Source organism: Pelodiscus sinensis, chromosome 32 (assembly GCF_052426305.1).
Source record: "Pelodiscus sinensis isolate ZL-2025 chromosome 32, ASM5242630v1, whole genome shotgun sequence".
In the NCBI taxonomy this organism is placed as follows: Eukaryota; Metazoa; Chordata; order Testudines; family Trionychidae; genus Pelodiscus; species Pelodiscus sinensis.
This window is the reverse complement of record NC_143083.1, coordinates 6,894,608-6,921,521: the sequence shown is the minus strand read 5'-3', so window position 1 is coordinate 6,921,521 and position 26,914 is coordinate 6,894,608. Positions and strand designations below refer to the sequence as shown.

The 26,914-nt window shown below is 42.9% G+C and overlaps 2 protein-coding genes across 10 annotated transcripts in view; both read left to right on the top strand.

The window, feature by feature from the left end:
• HSD11B1L (hydroxysteroid 11-beta dehydrogenase 1 like) overlaps positions 1-7,254 on the top strand; it is a 34,762-nt gene extending 27,508 nt beyond the window's left edge. For all 5 annotated transcript variants that reach the window (XM_075903097.2, XM_075903099.2, XM_089774917.1 and 2 more), the window contains one exon: positions 6,852-7,254. In XM_075903097.2, the coding sequence (XP_075759212.1) occupies positions 6,852-7,254 (403 nt within the window). The remainder of the gene's footprint in view (positions 1-6,851) is intronic.
• A 533-nt stretch (positions 7,255-7,787) lies between these two features.
• LOC102456979 (tropomyosin alpha-1 chain) overlaps positions 7,788-26,914 on the top strand; it is a 97,500-nt gene continuing 78,373 nt past the window's right edge. For all 5 annotated transcript variants that reach the window (XR_012896720.2, XM_075903105.2, XM_075903103.2 and 2 more), the window contains exons 1-6: positions 7,788-7,920; positions 15,152-15,277; positions 18,413-18,546; positions 23,224-23,341; positions 23,636-23,706; positions 26,023-26,098. Coding sequence is in view for 4 of the 5 variants with exons in the window: in XM_075903105.2 (XP_075759220.1) it covers positions 7,807-7,920; positions 15,152-15,277; positions 18,413-18,546; positions 23,224-23,341; positions 23,636-23,706; positions 26,023-26,098 (639 nt within the window). In the remaining variant the exon portion in view is untranslated. The remainder of the gene's footprint in view (positions 7,921-15,151; positions 15,278-18,412; positions 18,547-23,223; positions 23,342-23,635; positions 23,707-26,022; positions 26,099-26,914) is intronic.

Sequence of the window (26,914 nt, the reverse complement as noted above, 5' to 3'; positions counted from 1 at the left end):
GCTCCACGGCTACGGCCAGACTGGCATGATTTTCCGCAAACGCTTTTAACGGAAAAGAGTGTCTAGATTGGCACGGATGCTTTTCTGCAAAAAGTGGTTTTGCGAAAAAGCGTCCATGCCAATTTAGATGCACTTTTCCGCAAAAAAGCCCTGATGGCCATTTTTCGCAATCGGGGCTTTTTTGCACAAAACAAATCTGAGCTGTCTATCCTGGCCCTTTTGCACAAAAGAACTTTTTTCCGAATGGGAGCAGCATAGTATTTCCGCAAGAAGCACTGATTTCAGACCGTAGGAAGTCAGAGTTCTTGCAGAAATTCAAGTGGCCAGTTGCTTTTGCAGAAAAACTTGCCAGTCTAGACGTAGTTTGACTCGCAAGGATGAGAGTTCTGGCAGATGTGGCACTTACCTGTGACATGTACCTCCCCCAAGCACTTGAGACAGGGGGTCACTAACAGGCATCAGCCCGTGGAGTCTGCACTGTGGCATTCAAGGGACAAAGTCTCAGCTGGACAACTGAACACTTAACAGGTGCTTACCACTGAGAACAACCATATACAAGGCCTTAAGGCATGAAGTCCAAGACAGAAACTCATTAGCTGTTGCCAGGCGAGGCAAGGCCCTCTCACTAACTACAACAGGCGGGAGGGAGGGGAGAATGAACTGAGGGGGCGTAGGGCCAGCAGTGCCTAATATACCAGCGCATGTGCTGGGCACCACAGTTGGCCCTATAGATACCCCTAATACAAAAATCTCCAATGTTCATGCATGTGAATGTGCACACACCAGTATGGACTCAACATGAGCAAGCATTTGATAAAGAAACGTTTACTTTTCAGTGAGAGGAGAAATAATCCCTGAATCATTTCAGAATGGGTCTGAGTAGTCCACTAGCTTCAAAAATACTTCAGACTCAAAATAAATTTGCATTATATGATTTTCGTAACTCTGTCCAGAGATATTTTATATCCATATCATTATTAAAACATTAAAATGAATTTAAACATTGTGAGGTTCGACAGAGCAATAAACACCCTTCTGTAGTGCATATTGCTCTCCTTTTCCTTTTCAATGCCATGTAAGTGCAGCTACTGAGCTTCCATGTAGTAGCTTCCAGCTCCTAGGGTTGTATTTTAGGTTCTCTGCTTTGGGATCCAGTTCTGTCTGACACAATTCCCTTGATGTTAGTGCTGCATAGGGCCAGTTTTTACCATACAAGGCTCTGGATAAGGATCCTGCCTTGCCTGCTCCTCCGGGATAGATCCAATTTCTAATCAGAGAGAAGTGCTGCTGCCCCTGTTTCCCATGCTGTTTCTCTGTGTCTGTTTCATGACATCCAGTCAGTCACCGTCCCCTGAAATGATCAGACCATGTAACAGCAGAACAGCATCTAGTACAGGGGGACAGAATATATAATCAACATATAATTTAATCACTGCACAGGTGTACAACAATCACTATTTGTAATTAGTTATGCAATCAGTCTCACATTTAATGACAAGAAGTGCAGAGTCTGAGGAATTCTTCAAGAAGTTTTTGGAGCTTATTTTACAGTAATATTAGCTCATTTTTTCACAGATTTATAGAAATTCTCTCCCAATTAATTATTTACATCACTGTTATTTGACTTTGCCTGCCAGCTTCCTTTTCCTTCGCACAGTTCTCTTCACCCAGCAAGCCACTGCAATTATACTCACTAATAAAGCCAGCTGGATTCCAATGATCACCCCAATGGGATGAACCCTTATATTTAGCACACCTGTTACAGAAGGTGACCACCCATTGGCTATGTCTACACTGGCATGATCTTGCGCAAGAACTCTTTTGCAGAAGAGTTCTTGTATAAAAACTCTTCCAGAAGAGAGCGTCTACACTGGCATGTGTGTTTGTGCAAGAGATGTGCTTTTGCACAAGAGCATCCATGCCCACGTAGACGCTCTCTTGCGCAAGAAAGCTCTGATGGCAATTTTAGCCATCGGGCTTTCTTGTGCAAGAAATTCATGTTGCCTGTCTACACTGGCCTCTTGCGCAAGAACAGTTGTACAAAAGGGTTTATTCCTGAGCGGAAGCATAAGAGTTCTTGCACAAGAAGCACTGATTTCATACATTAGAACGTCAGTTTACTGGCACAAGAACTCGCGGCCAGTGTAGACAGGCAGCATGTTTTTGCGCAAAAGTGGCCGCTTTTGTGCAGGATCGCGCCAATGTAGACACAACCTAATAGTTTAAGATATGCAGATCCAAAAACTCAAAACTCCGGTCATCTGAAGAAGTGGGCTGTGCCCACGAAAGCTCATGATCCCATCGACATGTTTTGTTAGTCTATAAAGTGCTACCAGACCATTTGTTGTTTTTTAAGTTTATCCTGTACAGACTAACTCTGCTACCCCCTGAAGTACCCTAATAGTGTTTCCCACCAGGAGTGATATCCTGCATCTGTGACAGTTTTTAGTACATGAGTAATTTCTGCACTATTATGCTGCACTTCACTATGTATTGTTCTCCTGTCTATGTAATATACTGTAAGGCTGTGTCTAGACTGGCCAGTTTTTCCGGAAAATCAGCCGCTTTTCCGGAAAAACTTGCCACCTGTCTACACTGGCCGCTTGAATTTCCGCAAAAGCACTGACTGTAAGAAATCCATGCTTTTTGCAGAAATACTATGCTGCTCCCGTTCGGGCAAAAGTCTTTTTCCGAAAGACTTTTGCGCAAAAGGGCCAGTGTAGACAGCTGAGATTTCTTTTCCGCAAAAAAGCCCCGATTGCGAAAATGGCAATCGGGGCTTTTTTGCGGAAAAGCGCGTCTAGATTGGCCATGGACGCTTTTCCGCAAAAAGTGCTTTTGCGGAAAAGCGTCCTGCCAATCTAGACGCTCTTTTCCGAAAAATCATGCCAGTCTAGACGTAGCCTAAATGTGAATGTAACATAGGATGGATTAACAATTTCATCACAGTCCTATTCATACCTAAGGTTACAGGTGTTACATTGTGATACAACTCTGGTTTAAACTTCAAGTAGTTTATAGTCGATACAGGTACATAGTATCCAAAATCACAACTCTTAATCTTTGTAATGTTGCAAAAATATCTATTTGAAACATATAAGAGGAAAGAAGCAAAATGGGATAAAGAACACTAGAACTGAAATTGATTGTTTATAGAAAACAAATAATAAAAAACCTCCAAAGTCTTTTCTAGAGACATGAATATTGGATAATGTCTCTTATTCAAACAGCTGTTAGTGTTCTATTATTCAATTCCGAATTTAGAATGATGATCACTTTCCTGCATTAGAGAAAACACACAGGAGAGAGAGACAAATTAGGTTAATAAAGATGGGGGGAAATGCAGTTCAGGACACGGGGGGACTGGTCGATCATGGGACAGATGCTTTGGTATTTGGAGGTCAGCCATGAGAGCTAGTGCTCTGGAAATAGGCTCTTCTCCCCGGACAGAGACATTATCGATTCTAGCTGGTTATGTCAGGTCCCTCTCCTTCATTCTTCCTTCCCAGGGTGGGCAGAGTTCAATGGGCCATCTCATCATATTGTACTGGTGCTATGCTATACAGTTGATTTCAGAATCTTCCCAGTGTAACTTGCAAGGGACTGGCCCTAAATCTAAACCTAAACCTTTGCTCCCATCATGCTGGAATCCTGCAGTTCTCCCACTAATGAGCAGGTCCCCAAGCTAATGCTGTGTGAGAGAGAGGGAACAGGCAGAAGATGGGGGATGCAGAAAATGCACAGCGGAAGGGAAAACAAAGAAGGACCTCAGATGTATCAGAACCTTGGTCTACACTAAGAAGTTATTTTAAAATAACTCCCCTTATTTCGATATAACAGGTGGAGCGTCCACACTACCACGCCCGTTATTTCTAAATAAAGGGCTGGTTATTTTGAAATAATAATTCCCGCTTTCCATGAGGAATAATGCTTATTTTGAAATAGCAGCAGTGTGGACGCCCTGCTCCTGCTATTTTGAAAGAACTACTCCCCAGAGTCATTCGAAGGAATTACTCCCCAGTGCTTTCTGGGGCTCTAAGTCAAGGTAGAGCATCCACATGAAGCCTGCCTTGGCCTAATTTTGAGGCTTCCCTGTAGGGGGACACACTATTTCAAAACAGTTATTTTGGGAGTTACTATTTCAAAACAAGTTATTTTGAAACAATTTCCTAGTGTAGACATGCCCTGCCTGGGCTTCTCCCCAGTGCAGCATGATGATCAAGCTCCCCACTAAAGTACCAACATCTGGTATTGTGATAACAATCCTTCCACCACAGCTGAGGTGATGGTAAAAAGCATTCCCCTGTTTGCATCCAGCCTCTTTTGAAGGCCCAAAAAAGGGAGCCATGAGCTAGGTAGCCCATCTTTTCATTATTTTGTCCACAAATTAGGCCTAATTCCCAATACACCAATTTTTGGATCCCAAGGTTTCTGACTTTTTACTCATCTTGTTGACTGCTTATAAGACATAGTCTATGAGTGGTATCAGCAAACCCTTTTTATTTATGTTAATTCAATCTTTGTTTATGAAAAATGCGGCTCAAAGGAGACAGTTCTCTCACGTCTCACTCACAGCGTACATCCACTATGTGCCTTACTCAGGTAAGTCTGTCCCACAATCCTTATCCACAGCTTACCATAGCCTGGAGCACAGAGGGATCATTGTTTAACATATTACCCTCATTTGAAAGTGTTATGTATATACAGTGAATGATTTCCTACGCTCACAATTCAGTCCAATTAGAAGCAATTTTTCTCCAGAACACTGAAGTGTCTATTCAGTGAGAATTATTTCTCCACCAAATTACAATTTAATTCAGTTAAACAAAAGTAAAATTCATTTAGTGAAATTTCTAATCATTCCTGGCCACTGGGAGCTGCAGGGGGACATGCCTGCGGACATTCAACAAAGAGTCTTGGGGCCCACCACTGGATTACTCTGGTGGGCCACTTGCCAAGACTGCTGAACCCTGTTCTAAGTTAGTAAAAAAATAATCAGTACATGAGCTCACTCCAGTGGGGACAAACTTTTGTGACTCAAGTGGCTTAACAAGGATTCCCAAACTAGTTCACAAAACACTTGCTATCTACAACGTGTTGGCTGGCCACGTAATACTGGCTTCTTGTTACTGACTGCCATGTAACATTAAAGATCATTTAACACTTGTTAGGTGGTAAAAGTCTCAGAGGTGTTACTCTGCAGTACCTCTAAAAATCTGGGGATCATACTGGAATATGAATCAACGATGTGATGCAGTGTAAATAAAAGGCTGAAATTCTAGGGTATGCTGACAGAAATGTGCTATGTAAGGCACGGGAGGCAGCTGTCCTCCTCCACTCAGCCGTGGGAGGCCTTAGTTGGAGCACTGTTTCCAATTCTAGGCACTGTACTTCAAGAAAGATGTGTAGAAATTGGAAAGAATCAAGAGGAGACCATCAAAAACAATGGAAGGTTAAAAAACTGGGGATTGTTCATTTTGAGAAAAAACAACTGAGTGGGGACCTGATGACAGCCCTTAACACATCTGAAGAATTATCAAGTTATTTGCTGTTCTCCGTGTCCACTGAGCACATTGCTGCTTGTCCCACTTTTAATCTGCAGGAAGGAAGGAAGATTTAGGGTTATATATTAGGAGCAGGCTTCCAAGGGAGGTTAAGGAATCCCCTTCACTGGAGGTTTTTATGAACACATTAGACAAATTCCAGCCAGGGATGTTCTGGTGTACTCAGGCCAACCTCAGTGCAGGCAAGGGGTAGGACTTGATGAGCACTCAAGTCCCTTCCAGCCCGTCATTTCTGTTACAGTCCAGAGGGTCATGAAAGCAGAGAGAACTGCATGAAATAGTTTGCTTACATGCCATCCCCGTCTGTGGGAGAGTTTGAGAATCCCTCCTGTCTGACAAAAAAAGGGCCTAAATGTACTTTTGTCTCCTGAACATTAGATGGTGCCACAAGAGTTGCCCCTGGGGAAACAGCACCTCTGTAACACACACTTTATTAATATACATCAACAGTAAAACTAAAGGAAACTTTCCCTCAATCATATCCAAAGATAATAGCTTATGAATGGAATCAGATGGACAAATACTAGTAACATTTCAGCTTTATAGCATCATGTCCCAAATGAATTTAAAATATGTATTATTCCCCTAAATATTCCCCAAAATGGCAGTTAGGCACCAAACTAAAAACTAAAGCTTATGAACATTTGGGGTTATTCCTGCTTTGGATAGAGAGTTGGACTCGATAACCTCCTGAGGTCTCTTCCAGGCCTAGGATTCTATGATCCCCAGCTTGAGTACCAAATCTGCTCTCTGTTACATATATAAAATGTCAACTGCAAGATTATTTATAGAAATCGTATCAGGCTAACTGAAATCAAAATTCAGGACTCCAAGGGTACGTCTAAACTACATGCCTCTGTCGGCAGAGGCATGTAGGTTTGTTTGTTCAGCAAAGGTAAATGAAGCCGCGATTTAAATGATCGCGGCTTCATTTACATTTACATGGCTGCCGCGCTGAGCCAACAGCTGTTTGTTGGCTCGCCGCTAGTCTGGACGTTCCCCCTGTCGACATCAAAGCCCTTTGTCGGCAGCCCCGGTAAACCTCATCCCACGAGGAATAACGGGGCTGCCGACAAAGGGCTTTGATGTCGACAGGGGGAACGTCTTCATTTGCGGCTTCATTTGCCTTTGCTGATCTGTCTAATCTACATGCCTCTGCCGACAGAGGCATGTAGTCTAGACACAGCCAAAGGGTTTATGATTTTCTGTCTCTAGTTTTGTTATGCATTTCATCACATATCACACACACGTTATCTTTTTCTCATAAGATACATGTTTTTATTACAGGTTTGACCTACCTAGTCTGGCACCCTGGTCCCAAATGAAGGAATTTGCCAGACATGGGGAGATCCCCTGCTACTGGCCCCTGAGTCTGCTGCCAGCTCCACTTCAGCTCCAGGCAGCTCCCCCTACTGCCAGCTCCGATAGGCTGCCAGCCAGCCCCAGCCCCACTGCTGCCACCAGCCTTGGCACTGCTGCTGCCACTGGCCCCGCTGCAAGCTCCAGCAAGGTTGCTGAACTGCCAGATGCTGGCTGGCTCCTGCTGACACCAGCCCTCCTGCAACTAAGCTCCTGGCCTGGGGGGTCTCTAATCCAGGAACATCAGGACCATGGATGTTGTTGGACCAGAGAGTTGTGCTTTTGGGAGGTTCAACCAGTAGTTTGTCTTCCATGTGCAGTCATTGTCTGAAATGTTCTGTGCATGAACTTCTTTCAGTTTCTAAGTCCATAAGAAACCTTCCAGTTCCTCCAGATGTTATTCTGCTTGCTTCCTTGCTACATATGGGAAGCCAGACCATTTTCCATAACCCTGTAGACTGTAAAACTGGTCTACAAACACCCAGAGCTGCTAATGAGCTTTGTTTTGAGCTTATGTGTTCATATGTCAACACCTTTGCTTATGTCAGAAGGTTAAAAATGGAAACATTTTTTTCCTTTAAGAAATCAGAGCCCCAAATAAGGAGATGACTGAGCGCTGAAGATTCCCCTAGAGAATCGCTTCCAGCTTAGAAAACTGCACAGGAAAGTTGGGAGGGGAGGGGACAAAGATTTGGGCTGCATCCAAAATATTGAGTAAGGATCTTTGAGACTTTAAAGCTAACTACAACCATTCACGGATTCACTGCCCTGTATGCCTAGAGCAGTGCTCTACTACTTTCCCACTTCTTTTTACTACAAGTTTGTTCTTGCAAAGCTTTCCTTCCCTGGTGTGTGAGAGACACAACTCCATCCTCCAGCAAACATGGAAGCCATCAAGAAAAAGATGCAGATGCTGAAGCTAGATAAGGAGAACGCAATTGATAGAGCTGAACAGGCTGAAGCAGACAAGAAAGCAGCTGAGGACAAGTGCAAACAGGTGAGAGAGAATAAAAACATTTGTATATTGACATAGTGGAGAAAACTGCAATAAAATATTGAGACCGAAAGAAGCATAGTTTAGGGATGGTGAGAAAACAGAAAAATATTGTTAGGTTTCCTCTATTTTTCTGTTTACCCTCTTTTGAAGTATTTTGCATTTTGGTAATATACTTCATGCCTGCAGATGGGACAATCTGTCAACTTTTCTTATTTGCTCATCTGTTTTCATTTGGGACTGTGAGGTCAGCACCATTCCTAGACTAAGTGTATTTCAAAGAGTTCCTTTTTTGAATCCTACATGATTCCTCATTTAATTTCCTTGAGCTTGCATCTTCCTAGATGATATCAGATCAGAGCTTTGTAGTTTAGACAATGACGCACAGTGGTAGAACTGTCAGATTTTTTCCTAGGCAATGCCTGATCGTGAATTAAACCTAATCTTGAGGCAAAATTCATGCAGACCACCTAACTATTCCTCAGCGTGAGACATGTGCTTCATTTGAGAGCCAAGTGAGCATGACCAACTACTCCAGATAGCATGGTTGGATCTCTGTTACTGGGAATAATCAGAAATACTGAATCCTGAACCTGAGGAAACAGAAGTTATTTGTATGAACAGATATGATGTAGGATTCCAGAAATACATTGCTAATGCTGTACTTGGGATTTTTTAAATTGGTAGAGTACACAAATCAAACTGCAGCTGTCTCATGCAGTGAGATTTAGCTCTAATTCAAACATTTTGAGTCACTGGGTGTCCTTTGTTACTTAAATCTCTAGAAAGGAGAAATTTACATCTCTAAACAAAAAGAGATCATCATAGGCCAAAAGCATTCTAAATAAAATGTGCTTTATAGTTTAGACTAGAGACATTAAAATATTTTCCACGCACATGAAGCCATTGCTAAATGTGATCGGCAGAGGGTTACAATCCCTCTTTTTGTATCTCAATGCACCCATGACTGGGGTTGGAGTGCAGGCACCATACCAATACTAACAAGGATTTTATACTGACCTTTACATTCACATCAAATACAGCACTTCCTGCAGAGTTTCAGCTTTTTTAGCTTATTCCTTTTTATATTCCAGACTATAATTTCTACAAGTGACAAGTCCAGAAGGTCAGTACTACTTAAGGCCCACCCGTTTCACCCCAAAGACCAGGCATAAAACAATACAACCCTGAATGAACACAGAAAGTTGAAAAATAACCATAGCTGAAATGCTTCATAAAGTCTGTTTTACACAAATTCTGATAGACAAGAGGGAAAGCACCCTTTATCTGAAAATGATAAGGGAGATACACAATCCCAGTTGTCCCTATAAGGTTGCTTAAAATGGATTTGGGAAAAAAGGAGAGATAGTGGATACTCAAGCTTTCACATCTCTAAAGCTTTTCTTGGCTCAGTAGTTTCTGAAATAAACAGCTGAATGAAAAAGTAAAAGAATTAATATGAGAAGGAAAAAGCTGCTTCTAAATGGAAATAATTAACTGAATTTTAATTGGCATTATACTTAAGTTTACATTATTTGCTGTAAAAATAATTTTTACCACCTTGGTCCATGTTCCATCAATCTAAAACTCATAATACTGTAGGTAGTGACCTGGTAAGACCTGAATTAAAAAATATAAAAAATAGATTATGCTCTCTGACTTTAAAGAGGTGAAAAAATCCAATTATTCATCATTTAGAATATTAGTGATATAACAGGAGTGCTCAAAATATTCTAAATACTGTATATCAACTGTATGTATGTACATTATGATCAACTAATTAGATTGTATTGCATACTCTCCCCCTCCCCCACATCCCTACTTCATTCAGTGCACAAGATGAATGGTGCTTAGTGAATGGGTTGTTATTCACTATTTTCTTGCATCCTCATAATTATGTGTACCCAAATCCTGCAGTGAATTATTAATGTCCCTGTGATATTTTCTATGGTGCTCTCCCTAGAGCAGTCAGAATACCCATACTCCATCTCAACACAATGCCCAGGTCTGGTCTAAGGATGTTAAGGACTAGTCGACTAGTCAATTCTCCCCCTCTTGCTGCCTCTATCAGATAGAGGCAGCAAAGGGGAGGGAAAAGGGGGTATTTCAAAGGGGCAGCTCCACACAGCTGAGCCTGGGCTCAGCCATGTGGGGCTGCCCCTTTGAAACACCGAGGCAGCAGGGGCTCTTGTACATTTCAAAGGAGGAATGCGTAAGTGCCTATCGACTAGTTGAGTAGTCGATGGAAATTCCATTGACTATTTAACTAGTCAATTAACCGATATTTAACATCCTTAGTCTGGTCACACACAAAAGTGCTGAGGGGGTGATATATCGTCAGTTACTCCGTGGGGATGGAACACATGGAGTCAGATCAGTGGCCAGAGGCCTGAGCATGCTCAGTGATGATGGAATCTTGGGGATTTTTAGCTGCTAAAATCAGCATGTGCATACTGTGATTTTTTTTTCAAAGACTTATCGCCAAATTTGGGTGGCTTTTCAGTGGGACTGCAAAAGGTACATTCCTGAGTCTGACACAGAGGCCACCCACACTACCAAAGCTTAAGTTCTTGTTTTGAAACATGGGGTGCTACAGCTGCTCAAATAAGAGGTCAGCATTTTTAATAGGGGCACAATGATGTATTTTTCCATATTCTCATTCTCTGAAGCAGCTGAACTGTTTTGGCTGAAGTGTTCCTGAAAAGTTCAGCCTTCAGCATGCAAAATTTCATCCCAAACAGTTAAACTTTGGCAAAGTGATAAGCAACAAACCCAAAGATTTATGGCAGAAAATTGTTGGAAGCTGTGAACGAAAAAGAAGCGAGAAAATATAAACCAAAAAGCATGCCCAATAGTAGCCCAGTGTGGAAAATCTGAGAACAGGGCCCACCACTCTTACATCAGCAGAGTCTGAGAGCATAGCCTGAGATAGCAAAAATTCTCTTCTCAGTGACAGCAATATTAATCCAGAAGAACTCCCTCTCCTTTGCAGTTCCTCTTGAATTACAGTGGTCTAGTCTAACAGAGCAAAATGTATTCCCAGCATGCACAGAGCAAAGATGGAAATGACCATTGTGTCACTCTAAAGTGACCTGTCAGGCAGACTCAAGGAATACCAATGACAAGCTTTGGATGGAACAAAGTCCAGAGTCCCCTCTGCTAGAAAAAGGGTGCATATGAGGGGCCTTTATGCACAGGAGATCTGAAGGGGAGGAAACTGAACAGCTGAATGGAAGAATCCTGCTAAGGAAAAATATGTATACACAGTATCCATCTTGTGTGTCTGAGTCTTGGGGTACTTATATGCCCCCATCACTATAATATTAGAGAGCTTATTAAATTGTCTTCAATATATGGGGAACTGAGGCCCCAAGAGATGACTTTGAGGGGTGTAGTCAGGGTTGGACTATCCCCTACTTGGCATCCAGGGCCAGCCCAGCTTTCCTCCAGCTCCAGCATTTGCCCTGCTCTGCCCACCACTCCAGTCTAGAAGCAGGGCTGAGGGCTTTCCCTGCTCTGCCTGCCCACCTGGCACTCCCGTCAGGGAGGTGGGGAGGAGTGTGGAGGTTTTACCCCTGTGTCCCGACCCCACGCCCCAGCTGGAGCATCGGGCAGACAGGCAGAGTAGAACAAGCCCTCATGCCCTGACCCCACTCCCTGGATGTGCCCTGGGACTCAGGCGGTCCCCTTGCCGGAGAGTCCGTTGTCCCCCACAATGCTGGCTGGAGGGGTTGGGGAAGGTGGTCCCAATCCCTCCTGTTCCCCTCCTCTAACCCCATTATTGCCCACCCAGCCCCCGAAATTGAGGCCCACCCAAATGTCCTGTCCTGGCTAGACCACTAATGGCAACTATGGTGCTTCTGAATAGATTTTTTATTTGCTTTGTTTTGTCATTTTTATTAGGAGGTTTGGTAAAATTGTTGGATTTGGGATTTTTAAAATTGTAGTTTTTAATATTTCCCTAGGACATTTAGAGCATAAAATGGAGTGTAATGATCACCTAGCGAGTTAGGCCCTGGTGAGCCACCGCCATTCTATTTCCCTACAGTTTCACAGGTACAGGTGCTTGCAGCGCCCATTGGCTGAGGATCGCCATTCCCAGCCAATGGTCGCTGAGGGAGACATGGGCTGGGACACCACTTCCCACTTTTCCCATTGGCTGGGAACGGCGATTCACAGCCAACCGGAGCTGCAATCACCCGTACCAGTGGCGGTGCAGGTGTCTGCTAGCGGCTAACTCTGGTGAACCAGATCCAGCCCACAGGCCGGTATTTGCCCATCACTCAGCTACCCAATAAACTGAAGTCAACTAGCGTATCTTTTTAAAAGTCATCCAGTTTTGATTTAAAGAATACCAAGGATGAAAATCCACCATGCCCCAAATCTCTTTTAATGGTTAATAACTTTCATTGCTAAAAGTTTGTATCTTATTTCTCATTTGAAATTTACTGACTTCAATTTACAGTTGCTGGATCATGTGATAGCTACATCTGCTGTAGTCAAGAGCCCGCTATTAGCAAATATCTTCTCCCTCCCTGTACTTATAGACCATGATTAAATAATTAGCTAACCTTTTTTTGATAATCTAAATATCTTGTGCTTCTTTAGAGAGCAACATAGTATAAACCTCACATATTTGTGAAATCTCTAAACTAGACTTTATAACAACATTAACTAGCATGTATCAATTGGCAATAAGAAAAGGGGGGGGACACTAGCAAAGACAGCCTTTACACTGTGATCATTAAGTTCATTTTCCAGACCACAAATCATTGTTGTTGCTGTCCTCCAAAATGTTCTCAAACTTTGCACCTTTCTGTTTAAAAAGTGTGGAGAAAGTATTCCAGTCGTAATGTGACTAGTGCCATTGACAGAGATAGTATCATCTTACTCCTGATCAATATTCCCATTAATATATCCTAGTATCAGATTAGCCCTTTTTGCCAAAGCATCAGGCTACTTTGAGCACAAGTTCAGAAATGTATAATAATGCGCATATTCAACATGTTATTCAAAATCACAAAGATATCCTCTAGACTACAATTAAAAAAGTAAAAGAACTCCACTAAAAATGAATTTAAAACCTCCCTTTATGTGTATGTTAACTGTTTTAATAGATTAAACTTATACAGGGATGAGTTATAACTTATACCATTCTCCCCAGTGTATTAACGATTCCCAGGAGAGAACAGAAAAAGGTGGTGAGTTCAGTGACAGATCAGACAGGCTGCAGGCACACCAGCTATGTTATCAACAAGAAGTGTCCTGATAACAGAAATTCTCCAAGGGGCAGGGGGCAATTTGTCATCTGGCTGTCTCCCAGCAGGATATAAATAGCATCTTTTTAGAATGCAGCCTGGATTTATATGGTATAGTTGAGTGATAATGAGATAAAATGGAACATAACTTGGATGACCCATACCTCCCTCCTCTAATGGAGAACCATCTGTGGTTTAAAGGCCCGAATCTTTAGGAAAACAATGTTATGACAATCAAAGCTAACAAAATAACTGTACCTCGGTGCGTGGACAATACCTTTAGAATTTAGATTTTAGATAACACATTTGTCCTGATCATATTCAATGTATGTCAAACAGTACCTCGATTTATCAAGTGAAGTGTAGCAGTGCCTGCGAAGGGAGATATGGACACTAAACTCTCCTCTATTTAATACCTGAACTTCTGTAATTCATTCGCTACCTCATGCATCTGTAAAGGAGATAATAATAGACAAATGTGTTGTATTTACATATGAACCAAGCCAGCTATAGCCTATTAATAAAGAGCAGCACAGTCGAAAGAATAAGACTTTAATCAAGGGTACGGCTAGACTGGGGGGGGGGCGAGAGGGGGCTGGATACAAGAGGTATCCCAAAAGAACTCCACCATGTCCAGGGAACATGTTTGCTCTTCTGCTTTTTTTTATGGAAGAGCAAATGCACTCTTTTGGAAGCCCCTGGATTCCTCGTTCTACAAAGATGGGGGCTTTCAAAAGAGGTTTTTTTTTTTACATTTGATCCAGTGTAGATGGGCCAAATGTCAGAAAAGCCTCTTCCGACAAAAGTATCCGAAAAAGCTATGCAAAATGCAGAGCGCATTTTGCGTAGCTTTTTCCTACAAACAGATGTAGTCTAGACGTACCGTAAAGGACAAACATAGAATTTATTTTTTAATAACATTTCAAATTTATGTTTAATAAAAAATCTCCCTGAACTTAGGTACACTGGGCACAGTGCATTTTTCATATGAATATGAATTTTTCTTTATTATCATAAGAACCAAAGGTCCATCTAGCCCAATACCTTGTCTTCCAACAGTGGCCAATGCCAGATGCCCCAGAGGGAATGAACAGAACAGGGAATCCTCATGTGATCCCTCTCCTGTCACCCATTTCTAGATACAGTGGCAGTACTGTAGGTAGAATTCCAGTGATGGGGACAAGTTTGGCCCGGCCTTCCCTGAGGAGAAGCATGCTGTGCTAGCGTTTTTATTTTAGACCAGGGCAGGATAAAGAGGTTTCTCTATTCCTGGACATATGGAGTCAGATTCTCAACTTGTGTGCACTATCATAGCTAAATTGAAATATATGGAGTCATGGCTACTTACAACAGCTGAATTATAGGATCATAGAAATGTAGCACTGTCTCTGCGCTGAAGCAGGCCCAGGTACATCTATTCCAGACCATCCCCGACAGGTGTTTGTCTACATTTTCTTAAAAGCCTCTAATGACAGGGATTCCACAACCTTCCTTGAAAGCTAGTGCTAGTGCTTCATTACCCTTATAGTTAGAAAGTTTTTCCTAATATCTGATCTAGATCTCTCTTCCTGCAGAGAGGACAGCAGAGTATGATACTCTTTATAACAGCCCTTAACATATTTGAAGACTTATTAGGTCACCACTTTGTCTGGAAATGCACATTTTAAATATTTCCCCCCCTTGGTGAGGTTTTTGGTTTAGAAACATGGGCATAGCATGGTTTCTGAACTCCATTGTGTGGATGCCAAACAGCCTGCTCAACAGCCACATTAGGTAAAACTGTGCATGCTACTTGGCATCTAAACAACTGAAGTTACATAGGGACTTTGAAAAACCCACAATTAGATCTCTCTCCACAGCATCACTTTAACATCTTACCGATGATTTAAAACAAAGAGTAGGGAGATGTCTTTGGCTAACCTTGTCAATAAGCAGAGCAGCCAAAATGTTCACAACTTACTTTTCTTTCTCAAAAGGTAGAGGATGAGCTGATGGCACTGCAAAAGAAGTTGAAAGGAACTGAAGATGAACTGGATAAATACTCAGAAAATCTTAAGGATGCTCAGGAAAAACTGGAACAGACTGAGAAGAAGGCAACAGATGTAAGTACCTGCATAGAATGAAGATGTGTAACTTACAAGCAATGGTAGATTTTACAGCATAAACTGGTTGAATATTTGATGTATTGCAGTAGTTTGCCCAAAGGAAAAAAGGAGACACAATTATGTCATGGTTGAGATATGTAATTCCCCACCCCCACAAAAATTTGATATAGGTTGTCTCTGATGACCTGGATTAAGAAGCTTCCTGCTGATCCACTAGCACAAGAGTATCCTAAAATTGCTTAATTATTCCCAAGAGATGCACCCCTGTATAGTATCATCAACTAGCTGCCCCGCCCTGTTATTGGCACAAGGTACATGGTGGGGTCAAATTAACTGTCTCCAACCTTCAGGTATCCCCATATACCTGATTCTTGTTACAGATTGGAATCCTGTTTCATTAACATTGCATCTTAAAATGAAAGCATCCGTTGAAGGAGGCTACCAGCCCTGGATTGCTAACCAGGTCTTTTTGATCAGAGGCTTTTGTATGCAGTCTGCACATTCAATAGATAGTACTCAAGAAAAGAACCAATGAAATGCTAAATCACTTGTGATTAGAAAAATCTAGTTACCAAACTGCGTTAGGAAAATAGGAGGCACTCTAGTTCTTGTCATACAAAAATCCATCTGCCAATAGTTATTATTTGCTTTTTTCCAGTCTGTGTTTTAATAAAATATGGTTCCCTTCACTCAGAAATAATCATTTTGTCTTGAAGCATGCATTCCAAGATTGCTGCATACCTTACTCTACTGCCTTGTTTAGCCTAGTTGTGAGTGTTCCAAGTGACTGGGACTTTAACTACTTCTCAGACTATTCAAGAGTCTTTAAAGAGACTTACTTGTTAGGAAGTGTTTCCTGGTATTTTAATCTTAATTTGTATTGATCACTTTCAAACCATGTCTGCTAGGTAAACCCTCTCCCTTGTCTCCTGTTTGCACCTTCAGACTCCCTTAATTATTGTTGCCCCCAAGATATCCATATTAAGTACCTAAAATTGTTCCTCCAGCCAACCTGGTAATATTTAGTTTATCTCCTCTGAAATCAATTTACATTAATGAAATGCCTCCAGTGTGGGAGCAGTTGCCATCCTAAGAAGTTGGAGATTTGAATCCTAAAACCGCTGCTCTCTGCTGGCACGTCCCCTCGTAGGAGGGACATGAACAATGGGGGGTGGGGGTTGGTTTGCAGTTCGGGCCTGGAACAGCCCCCACAAGGTAGGAGCACCACTCAGCTCTGCTCCAGGTCCTAGCTGCCAGCTCCACTCTCAAGTCCAGCCTTGGCCACCTTACCCCCTCTGTATCCCCTCTCCCAGAGCAACGGCCCTGCTTCCAGCCATGGGAAGGGGCACTGAGGGGGTAAAGATGGGTGCAAGGTAAGAAGTTTGGAGACCACCATTTTAGACTAACAAGACATATACATATTTCATTACATACAGTATTTTCCTTCCAGATTATTACAGCAGCTACGTGATTTAGAAAAACCTATTAATGTAGCAGGAAGTGTATGTGCTTTTTGATAAACATGCTTTTAGATTATGGCAAAAATATATGGTCTCATTTTATAGGAAAAGTTTGTTAACTCCCCCCTCTGCCAAGATCACTATATTGTCTGGTATTTTTCAGGCCTTTATGCAGAAAACAAAAAACAGAGGATGGATTAAAGAGCAATAAGTCAAACTGATGTCACATTTAAAAAACACATTTGCACTGTCCTTCATGGGTAAAGTGGAATTTCAGAATGTCAGTTTTGGGTTGATAAAATATTTAAGTGACCACACAAAATGGAAATGTGACTTTCCACATCCCAGCTTAATAAAAGCTAAACCATAGTGATAGGCCTTGAATCTCACAAGTGAAAGTTGATGCCATTGGAGAATCCTTCCGAAAGTTTCTGGCTAGTCACAAGAGGCATCTGGGAGGCTATCAGTTAGTGATCTGTCCCTTTGAATATTCAAGCCAGAATGGGTTATCTTAGGCTATGTCTAGACTGCAGACTTCTTTCGAAAGAGCCTCTTTCGAAAGATCGCGTCTAGACTGCAGGCGGATCTTTCGAAAGAGAAATCCGCTTTTTCGAAAGAAAGCACCCAGAGAGTCTGGATGCTCTCTTTCGAAGACGGCCTCTTTACATTGAAGAACGCCTTCTGCGTTCGAAAGAGGAACTTTCGAAAGAAGGCGTTCTTCCTCGTGAAATGAGGTTTACCGCCATCGAAAGAAAAGCCGCGTTCTTTCGAAATAATTTCGAAAGAACGCGGCTTGAGTCTGGACGCAGGGGAATTTTTTTCGGGAAAAGGCTACTTTTCCCGAAAAAACCCCTGAGTCTGGACACGGCCTTTGATAGTAATAGGACTCTGTACTGCAAGATGCCTACTACATTTTTTCACAGTGATGGGAATTCTGTATTCTTTTACATGCAAGAATTGCATAGTGACAGGGGTCCTGACAGCAGGAAGAGTTCATCAGGCCAGCTCCCCCAGTTTCCATCACTGGCCCTACACTGTTTCCCTGTCTCCTGTCCTTCTCCCCCCCCCACCCCCCCCACCCTCAGAGAGCTATATAGAAATGGTTGAAAACGAAGTAGAATTATTTTTTGAAAGTTTCTTCCTGTGCCGCATGCACTTAAAACAAACGAATAACATTCTCTGGCTGGCTCCCAGACCATCCCCTGGCCTATCCCAACTTCTGAGCTTTGTGAGATGTACAGCCAGTGGAGCCCCTAATGTATGAAGAAGCCGCTTGAACTGAATTCCATTAGCAAGCCGTCCAAAGCTAGGATTAGGATCTTTGAGAAGGCCACAAAAATAAACCAAATGTGGAATTTCTGGACTGAGCTATCTGGGAGTTAGAAGATTAAGAAAAAAGTTCCAGCTAGATTTCTACATATAGAACTTCCCATCTCCCACAGTACACTTAGTTGAAACATTTTTTTCTTGTTAAACAGATTTGTAGTGGTTAATTCAGAGTGATGAACAAGAGGTGTGGGTGTATGTAGGAAAAAACTTAAAAAGCATCTCTTCCTAGAGTTCCATGCATATAAATAGTGAAAATGAAGTTATCAGAGGGGATTGTTTTGCATTATTGCTGTCTAGCGAGTTGGGTTTTATTTAACTAGTGCTGTATGACTGTTTTGCATAGGCTGAAGGTGAAGTGGCAGCTTTGAATCGGCGTATCCAGCTGGTGGAAGAGGAGCTGGATCGTGCCCAAGAACGCCTGGCCACAGCCCTGCAGAAACTGGAAGAGGCAGAGAAGGCAGCAGATGAAAGTGAGAGGTATGCATCCAAGGCTACATCTAGACTGCACTCAAAAATCGAAAAAATGCAAATTGCATATCTTTTTTCAATTTAATTTCAAAAGACGCTAATTCGAAATTTGGCGTGTCTACACAGCACCAAATTTCGAAATACAGTGCTCTTTTGAGCCATCCCTTATGCCTCATAGAAGAAGGTTTACAGGGACGACAAAAGAGCACATCTGTTATTTCGAAAAAAATCAAAATAGTGGACGCATTCCTTGGACGTGGCGTTGCTATCTCGGGATACTTCCGATATCCCGAAATAGCAACGCAGTCTAGATGTACCTGAAAAGAACTATATAGATGAGTGACTTACATCAGAAAATCCCAGTAGTGGGATATTTTAAGTCTTTGTAGGCTTTAGAGACTTGGTGCACTTTAGTTCCTTCTCCCACTCACATATAGTACTATGAGAAATAAGGGACACAATCAGAAGAGTGGTATTGATCCTGTAACTGGTTACTAAGTTGTTCCCATTGGACATTTCCCCGTTTTATCCAAAAAGTGAGAGGACTTGCAATATATCATCATCCCCCCCCCCCCCCCCCCCGCTGTCCACTTTGGGGAAGCTAGACTTCCTCAGGGCTGTATTCTCCCTTGTCCTGTTCCTCTCTAACCCCACTTTTTTCTCACTATTGTAATTGGTGTCCCATTTTGCTTTAACAAAGTTTGTTACCACTACTGGGTAAAACTTTACCTCCTGAGCAGCATGCACACACCTAGGCTATTATAATAATAATTAAACATAAAAGTTCATGAATTTACAACTGAGGTTGCTGAGTGCAATTCAAGAGAGTACGTACCATTGAATGCGTCACAAACTCAAAAGGAACTCTCAAACTAATGCTGCTAAGAATCCTGATGCAAGTAATTCAAACAGAAGAATTCCCAATTGATAGCCCCAAAGAAGTGTTTAACTTTGCCACTCCAATTTCTATTGAAGACAGATGACAGATTTTAGGGGGAGTAGAGCTGAGCCCTCAGCCTTTATAGTATTGTTACTACTTGACCTTCAATATATACTTATTCAATGTCTAAATTGCATAAAACTTTCTATTAGAACTGTTTTCAAATGCCTAAAACTTGGACAACTGATGATGATTTAGACTGAAAGCTTCCAGGTTGGTTACTGCCTCAGATTGAAAGTTGAATCATTTTTGCTCCAAGTGTATTCAAGAATGAGGACAGTGAAATCTAGTGATATTAAATAGCATCTCTGATTGGTTTAACACTCTCATGTCTCCAAAGTTTGGGATAGAAACTTTAAAATCGGTAGCAGAGTAGTCCTGAGATTGGAGAGGCATTTTGTTTTCTACATGACAATATATTCATATTTTTGCGAGTTACAAGTACAGAAAAATAATTCACACATACACAGTATAACCTATGATAGGCTTGCTTTTCATTTTCTGAACATTGCAACTGCATGGCATGGGCTTCCAGAGCTTGCTGAGCTTTCTGTATCATATGCATACAATATATACAGCATTTGAGTTGGCTCCTGTTTGGAGTGCTAACTGCCTTCCCCCCTCAGAATATTCATTGATCCAAGCCAGGGGTGGGTAACGGAGGCTAGTGAGTGGGCCCCATGAGCAGCACTCCATCTCAGTGGGCTGTAAGATTGTAACCAAGACTGTGTGCCAGGATAAGGTAGTTTTGCTCACTTGCATATATACCTAGCATTTGCAGGGTGTGCAGATTGAACTGTAGCAGTGCTTTGATGGACTGTAGAGTGAGCAGAGTTCATAGTCAATGTGAGGAATCAGCATGCGCCTCACTTAATGAACCCTTGATTACATGCATGTTACTTTAGTAATACTGGTAGGAAAAAAAACCTACATGGACGACAATCAGCTGAATCCAGCAACCCTGCACATGAGCAGTGGTAAACAAAATGTCTCGCAGGCCACTCCTAAAATCCTGACAGGCCAGAGGTGACCCACCACTTAGCTAAGCTGAAGAGCATTGGACTGTGTGGCAAGAGATCACACATTCTAGTCTCATGTCTTCCATTGATCAATAATGCTTCTGTGTACTTACAGCGGGGGGTGGGGAACTAAGGCCCAGGGGCCGGATGTGGCCCCCGGCTTGCCTGGATCCAGCCCCCAAGGCTCAGTGCCCCTCCACAGCATTGGGGAGTCTGTGCTGGGTCTCCAGCCCACCCTATCACCCAATTGCTCCTGCGGTGCTGGAGCACACAAAATCTAGCCTGGGCCACCCTAATCTCTAGTGTGCGAGAGGAATACGGGGAGTGTTTCTTCTCAGTGGGAGACCACATTAGTGAGGGTTTCTTTTTTGTTTTGTTTTGTTTTGCTTCTCACTTGTGTGTGGTCCCTGACTGATTTTTCTGTGGGTCAGTGGCCCTCGACCCAAAAAAGGTTCCCCACTCCTGACTTACAGCGTTTTATTATTGGGCAACTCCTCAAACACCTAGCTTTTGAAGCAGATACATATTAACCACCCTATTTTGCAGAAGAGGTAATTGCAGAAGAGGCTATGATATTGTACAAGTAACTAATGGCAGCTTTGGTAATAGAACCCAATATTCATGCTCTTAACCACAATGCATTTTATAATGAATATGCCAAATCTAAGTGTTTGACTATGCTGTTTGTGCAGATACTTGTAACATACTTTTGCCTATCCACAATTTCCCACCTAGGGAAATAGAATTCAAGATTATATTGCTGTCTAGAAATTAGCTATGTATTCCACTGGCAGAGAATGTTACATATCTCCTTCTAGTGGCCACCCTAGTAGGACACTCCAACATCTAGGCTGTGAAGAAGGGCCTATAATCTGTTGCGACGCCACACTGGGCTGCTCCTAACCAATTGGCAGCCCCAGGTGACCACCAGGGAAAATTGGTTGAGGAAAAAGAAAAGGGCTGAAATGCGGTTGTGGCCCCTTTAATTGTCACATGTCCCCAGCAGGCTTCCATCTGGCTTTTTTTTTTCCTTGAAAATGGCTAAAGTGCTAAAGGCCTCTCCCATCAATAGACTATAGAAAAGATTGCCAAAGTATAAGGGCCTAGTTGGTTAATTTATGGCAGAGGGACACTGATCAGATATATATCCTTTACCCAAACATCTCAGGCAGAGAGTATGGTATTTTGAGAACAGAACACTTATTTTGAAGGAGGGTTTTCTTCAACTTGGTGCCTCTTGCTGGATCTGCTATCTGGAAAAGTAATGGAGTTTCAAGAATCACAGCTGAGCTCTGAATTCTATGTGCATATGAGTCTTGATGGCAGTCATGCTGGAACAAATATAATGGTGGGGTGCTGAAAGCCACCAAACAAAACTGTAAACCCTATAGATGAGTGTTTCTCAACCAGTGGTACGAGAACCCTTAGGGGTGGGGTACTCAAGAGAAGTCTGCAGGGGGGGGGGTGACAAGTGAAATTTGGAGAAAACTGAATTTTTTTTAAGTTTTACAGCACTTCATTATTTTTGTACTTTTTACACCCAAAAATTTAATCGCCCACCCGGCTACGATTAAACAAATATGCTGCAATAGTAGAAAAAAAATGTGTGTGTCTGAAAACTAAGTACTAGGGGTACTTATAATTTTTTTTTAAAGAAGGGGTACTTTATAAAAAAAAAGGTTGAGAAACACTGCTATAGATGATGGAAATCACTTTAAACTAGGGGGTGGTGCCGTACCCCTCAACACCTGTAGTTACAGCACAGCAGGAGCCAACAGCTATTGCGAAGCCCTGGGGGACGACATGGGAGGGGGACTGGTTCCATGCCCTGGAAGGGACGGGGTCTCGGGCGGAAGGAGTGGGGCTGCGGCAGCCAGCCCTCACCGCCACCCAGACCACAGCATGTGCTCCTTTCCAGCCCTCAGAGCCATGCGGAGCAGCAGTTTGGTGCCAATTCAAAAGGGGGCCAAAGATCCGGTTGCTGCCGTAGTAGCAATGGTAGCAGCCGGAAGCCCTGGGCCCCTTTGAATTGCCGACCCCCAAGGCAACTGCCCCCTTTGCCTCTCCCTGTCAGTGAGCCTGTTCCAGCATCCCCACTTCCTGGCTTCCCAGCTCAGCAGGCGAGAGTCTAGAAACTTCATTAGTTGCTGTGAAGGGAAACATTGGATCCAACAGATTTAGCATTGGCCTTTGATAGTAATGGCCCGCAAACTGCTGTAAAAACGTTTCTCAGCACCTATACACAAATTTGGCCTGAAAAGTCTATCTTGGATAAATACTTTTCCTCTGTAAAGCCACAGAGAAAAAGTATTTACCTATTTTATTTCTAGCTTTTTCCTCCTACAAAATTGAATAAGGTTTTAAAAAGAAAAGTTCCTATTGGTATCTCTCAGATATGTTTGTTTATTTGCTTGTATCATTCAATCTACTTAAAGTTTCTTGAGCTTTCTCTAAATGGAAGCAGCACAATAAATTAAGGAAGAATCCTGTGTCATTCAATAGCTACAAGCACTACTAAATTCAGACAGTCTGTTAAGTAGAGATTCATGCCAACTAGTTTTATCAGAAACTTTGTTAGCCATTAAAAACATGACCGGTTGGTTTGGGTTCAGTAGTTAGATATTAAGACGTTCACATCAGGGCCTATTAGGCAAAATGTGAACTGGTTTGGCTGGCTTGTAGTTACCCCGCTCTCTCTAAAACAATCCATTTTGCTTCCTTATCTAGAGGTATGAAGGTTATTGAAAACCGAGCAATGAAGGATGAAGAAAAAATGGAAATTCAGGAGATGCAGCTGAAGGAGGCTAAGCACATTGCTGAGGAGGCTGACCGCAAATATGAAGAGGTAAAAGAGTCCTGTAAGGAAGCAGCAGGTGCTATATGCTTTGGTGGGAACATTTATAAAGAAAGAGTCTGGAAGAACTCCAAACAGTCATATGCTCTGTTTAATGCTATTTGTTTGTGCATTTCCCATACAATGGTATTACAAGTTTGGAATATATTTGTGGGCACAGCAAGGTCACAAAGATGCAGTTTCTAACAGATTGACACTTAACATGAAACAAGAAACCTTCAGGGCTTTGGTTCTTTGCAGGGAGAAAATGGGGGAAATAATTCATCTCTTTCTCTCTCTCTGCAGGTTGCTCGTAAACTGGTCATTTTGGAGGGTGAACTAGAACGAGCTGAGGAACGCGCTGAGGTGTCAGAACTGTGAGTGGCTGTTCAGAATGGTTCTGCTCGTACATAAATAATTTTGGAATATCAAACTAGAGATGGAAAGACTTTATTAGGTCCACTGGTCTGCGGATGGTGAGGGGGTACAGTGGACAATTGCCCTAGGTCCAGCAATTCAACAGGGCCCAAGACTCCTGACCCCTGCTACTGCAGCAGCGGCTGGAACTCCAGGCCCTTTAAACCAAAGCACCAGGCAGCACTGTAGGGCTGGAAGGGGAAGCCAACTCCCCATCCTGTCCCTTCCACTCAAGAACCCACCTCTTGCAGAAGCACAGAGCTGGGCCCTCCCATAGCTTACCCAGAGACCTGGCAGTTCTCTCAGGGTATGTCTACACTACCCTCCTAATTCGAACTAGGAGGGTAATGTAGGCATACCGCACTTGCAAATGAAGCCCGGGATTTGAATTTCCCGGGCTTCATTTGCATGAAGCCGACTGGCGCCATTTTTAAATGCCGGCAGTTCGAACCCCGTGCCGCGCGGCTACACGTGGCACGGAGTAGCTAGTTCGGATTAGGCTTCCTAATCCGAACTAGCTGTACTCCTGATTCCACGAGGAGTACAGCTAGTTTGGATTAGGAAGCTTAATCCGAACTAGCTACTCCGTGCCGCATGTAGCCGCGCGGCATGGGGTTCGAACTGCTGGCATTTAAAAATGGCGCCGGCCGGCTTCATGCAAATGAAGCCCGGGAAATTCAAATCCCGGGCTTCATTTGCAAGTGCGGTATGCATACATTACCCTCCTAGTTCGAATTAGGAGGGTAGTGTAGACATACCCTCAGTTCCCTTGTTAGGTGGGAGAGGAAGGGATCTCCACAGGATCACATCCCCTAACCTTGGCCTGCACAGTATGTACAGCCTTCACTCCAGGTTTTCACAGAAGCATCACTGTGGGATCCATGTATTGTATCTCATTAATATAAAGGCTGCCAGTGTTTAGAGCTAGTCAGAGATGGAATTTCCTGCAGAATATTTTTTAAAAGCTTTAGGCCCCTGCCATTCAGGAATTTCAAACGAAAATCACAAATGTAAAAAAACCTCTAATGGGAAATCTATTAGGCCTAGAGCTTGGCATACTCATGAATGGTATGGAGAATGTGAATAAGGAAACATAATTTACCCCTTGCTATAATGTAAGAGCCAGCAGGGTCAAATCAACAGGCAACAGGTTTAAAGAATAAGGAAATACTTCTTTACACAATGCAGTCAAACTGTAGACCTTGTTGCCATGGTTGTTTTGAAGCCCAAAAGAATAACTAAGCTAAAAAAAAATTAGATCAGTTCATGGAGGGAGGTTGGGTACAGAAGGGGACTGGCATTCAGGAGGGGGTGCAGGGTCTGGGAGGGAGTTTGGATGCAGGAGAGGATTCTGGCCTGAGGGAGGGTGTAGGCGGGGGTACAGGGTCTGCGAGGGAGTTGTGCCTTGGAGCAGGGGGGTGCAGAGGGTGCGGATGGTGACCTGGGGGAGAAAGTTGGGGTGCAGGAGGGGCTGGGGTGCCAGGGGCAGGCTCTGGCTGGAAGGCACTCATCTAAGCCAGCAGCCCTGCAGCACCCCAAGGCAGGCTAGGCTCCTGCCTGCTGCAGCCCCACTTGAAACTGCAGGCTGCTCCCTCCACTGGCTCTCAGTTTTGGGAGAGGAAAGAGATTTGTGCTGCTCCCATCCCACAGGCCACTCTCTCAGCTCCTATTGGCTGGTTGTTTCCACCCATCAGGAGCTGGGAGATTGGCTGGGATCTGTTCCTATAGGCCGGTAGTTTCAGGCCAATTGGAGCTGAGGATTGGGCTGGGGGAGGGGAGATCACACAAAGCTTTCCCCACCCTGCAGAGCAGAGAGCTACAGGGACTTGCGCTTTAAACCGTGTAGCTGCCTGCCTGAGGGTTCTGGCACCGTGGTCCATGGGCCAGATCTGGTGGCTTGGTGGGCTGGATCCAACACCTGAGCTGTATTTTGCTCAGCCCTGGGTTAGGTGGACCATTGGTCTGACCCAATATTGTCATTTTTATGTTCTAATTAAATTCCTGATACAATTAACAGAAGACACCTGTTCACAGAAGAGAGTATGGAGTGCTAAGATTCAAGAAAGACTTTTTTGTTCTGTCACGAATGCCTACCAAGCTATATTTTGCTACAAACTCTATTAAACACAATCTGCATTTTGGGCAACCATTAGTGCCAAGCTTAGTGCACTGAGGGTATCTGACAAATTGGCTCATATTTTACTTGATTAGTCCATTTGGAAACCAAACATAATGCATGGAGAAGAAATGATCTGATCACCTTTGTCTTTGTGCAGAAAATGCAGTGACCTTGAAGAGGAGCTAAAAAATGTCACTAACAACCTGAAGTCCCTGGAGGCTCAGTCTGAGAAGGTTGGTTCTTCCTGGTTAAGAACAAAGGATGCATAGGGTCAGCAAGAAAAATGGAGGGTTGGCGATACAAGTTTACAGCAATCACAAAAAAAGAGGAATTTGAAAATGTGTCATGCTTTTTATATTGATTAACTAATGAATCATTGGAAGAATTCATGTGTATCATGAATCAGATAGCAAAAAGCAAGTCCATTGGTTTGTGGTAGGGCTTGTGACAATCTAACGGGGAATCCAATTGTGTGGAATTAGCACATGGATCCCTTGTGCTATGCAACATATTAGACCCAGGGATGTTAAATGTAGACTAATTAATTAATCGAATAGTCGATGGGTTTTCCATTGACTATTCAATTATTGTATAAGGGTGCCTCTGCCTTTGAACTGTAGGAAGAACCCTACCAGGCTCTTGCTACAGTTCAAAAGCGGAAGCCTTGCAGGGAGCATGGAACTTCCTTTTAAGATGTACAAGAGCCCCATTAGGGGCTTTTAAGAGCAGGCAGCAAGGTGTGGGGGAAGCGACTAGTCTCTTACATCCCTAATTAGACTCAAGTTACGTTACAAGACACACCTATTTACGCAGCATTGTGAGGCTATGTTAACTGATTGTTAAATCTAAGTTTTCTAGCTGGGGGAGCAGGGGTCAAGCAACTGAAGAGGGAAAGAAACAAGGATTTGAATGGAAAGGGTGAGCTTACCTGTGCATTGCCCATTTTTCTACTGTTTGTAGTTGGGAGAGGTTTATTTTTTCAGGAGGTGCGGGGTTGTTTTTTAGTGTGGGGATATGAGAGGGTATATTTATTTATTAATAGTTAATAC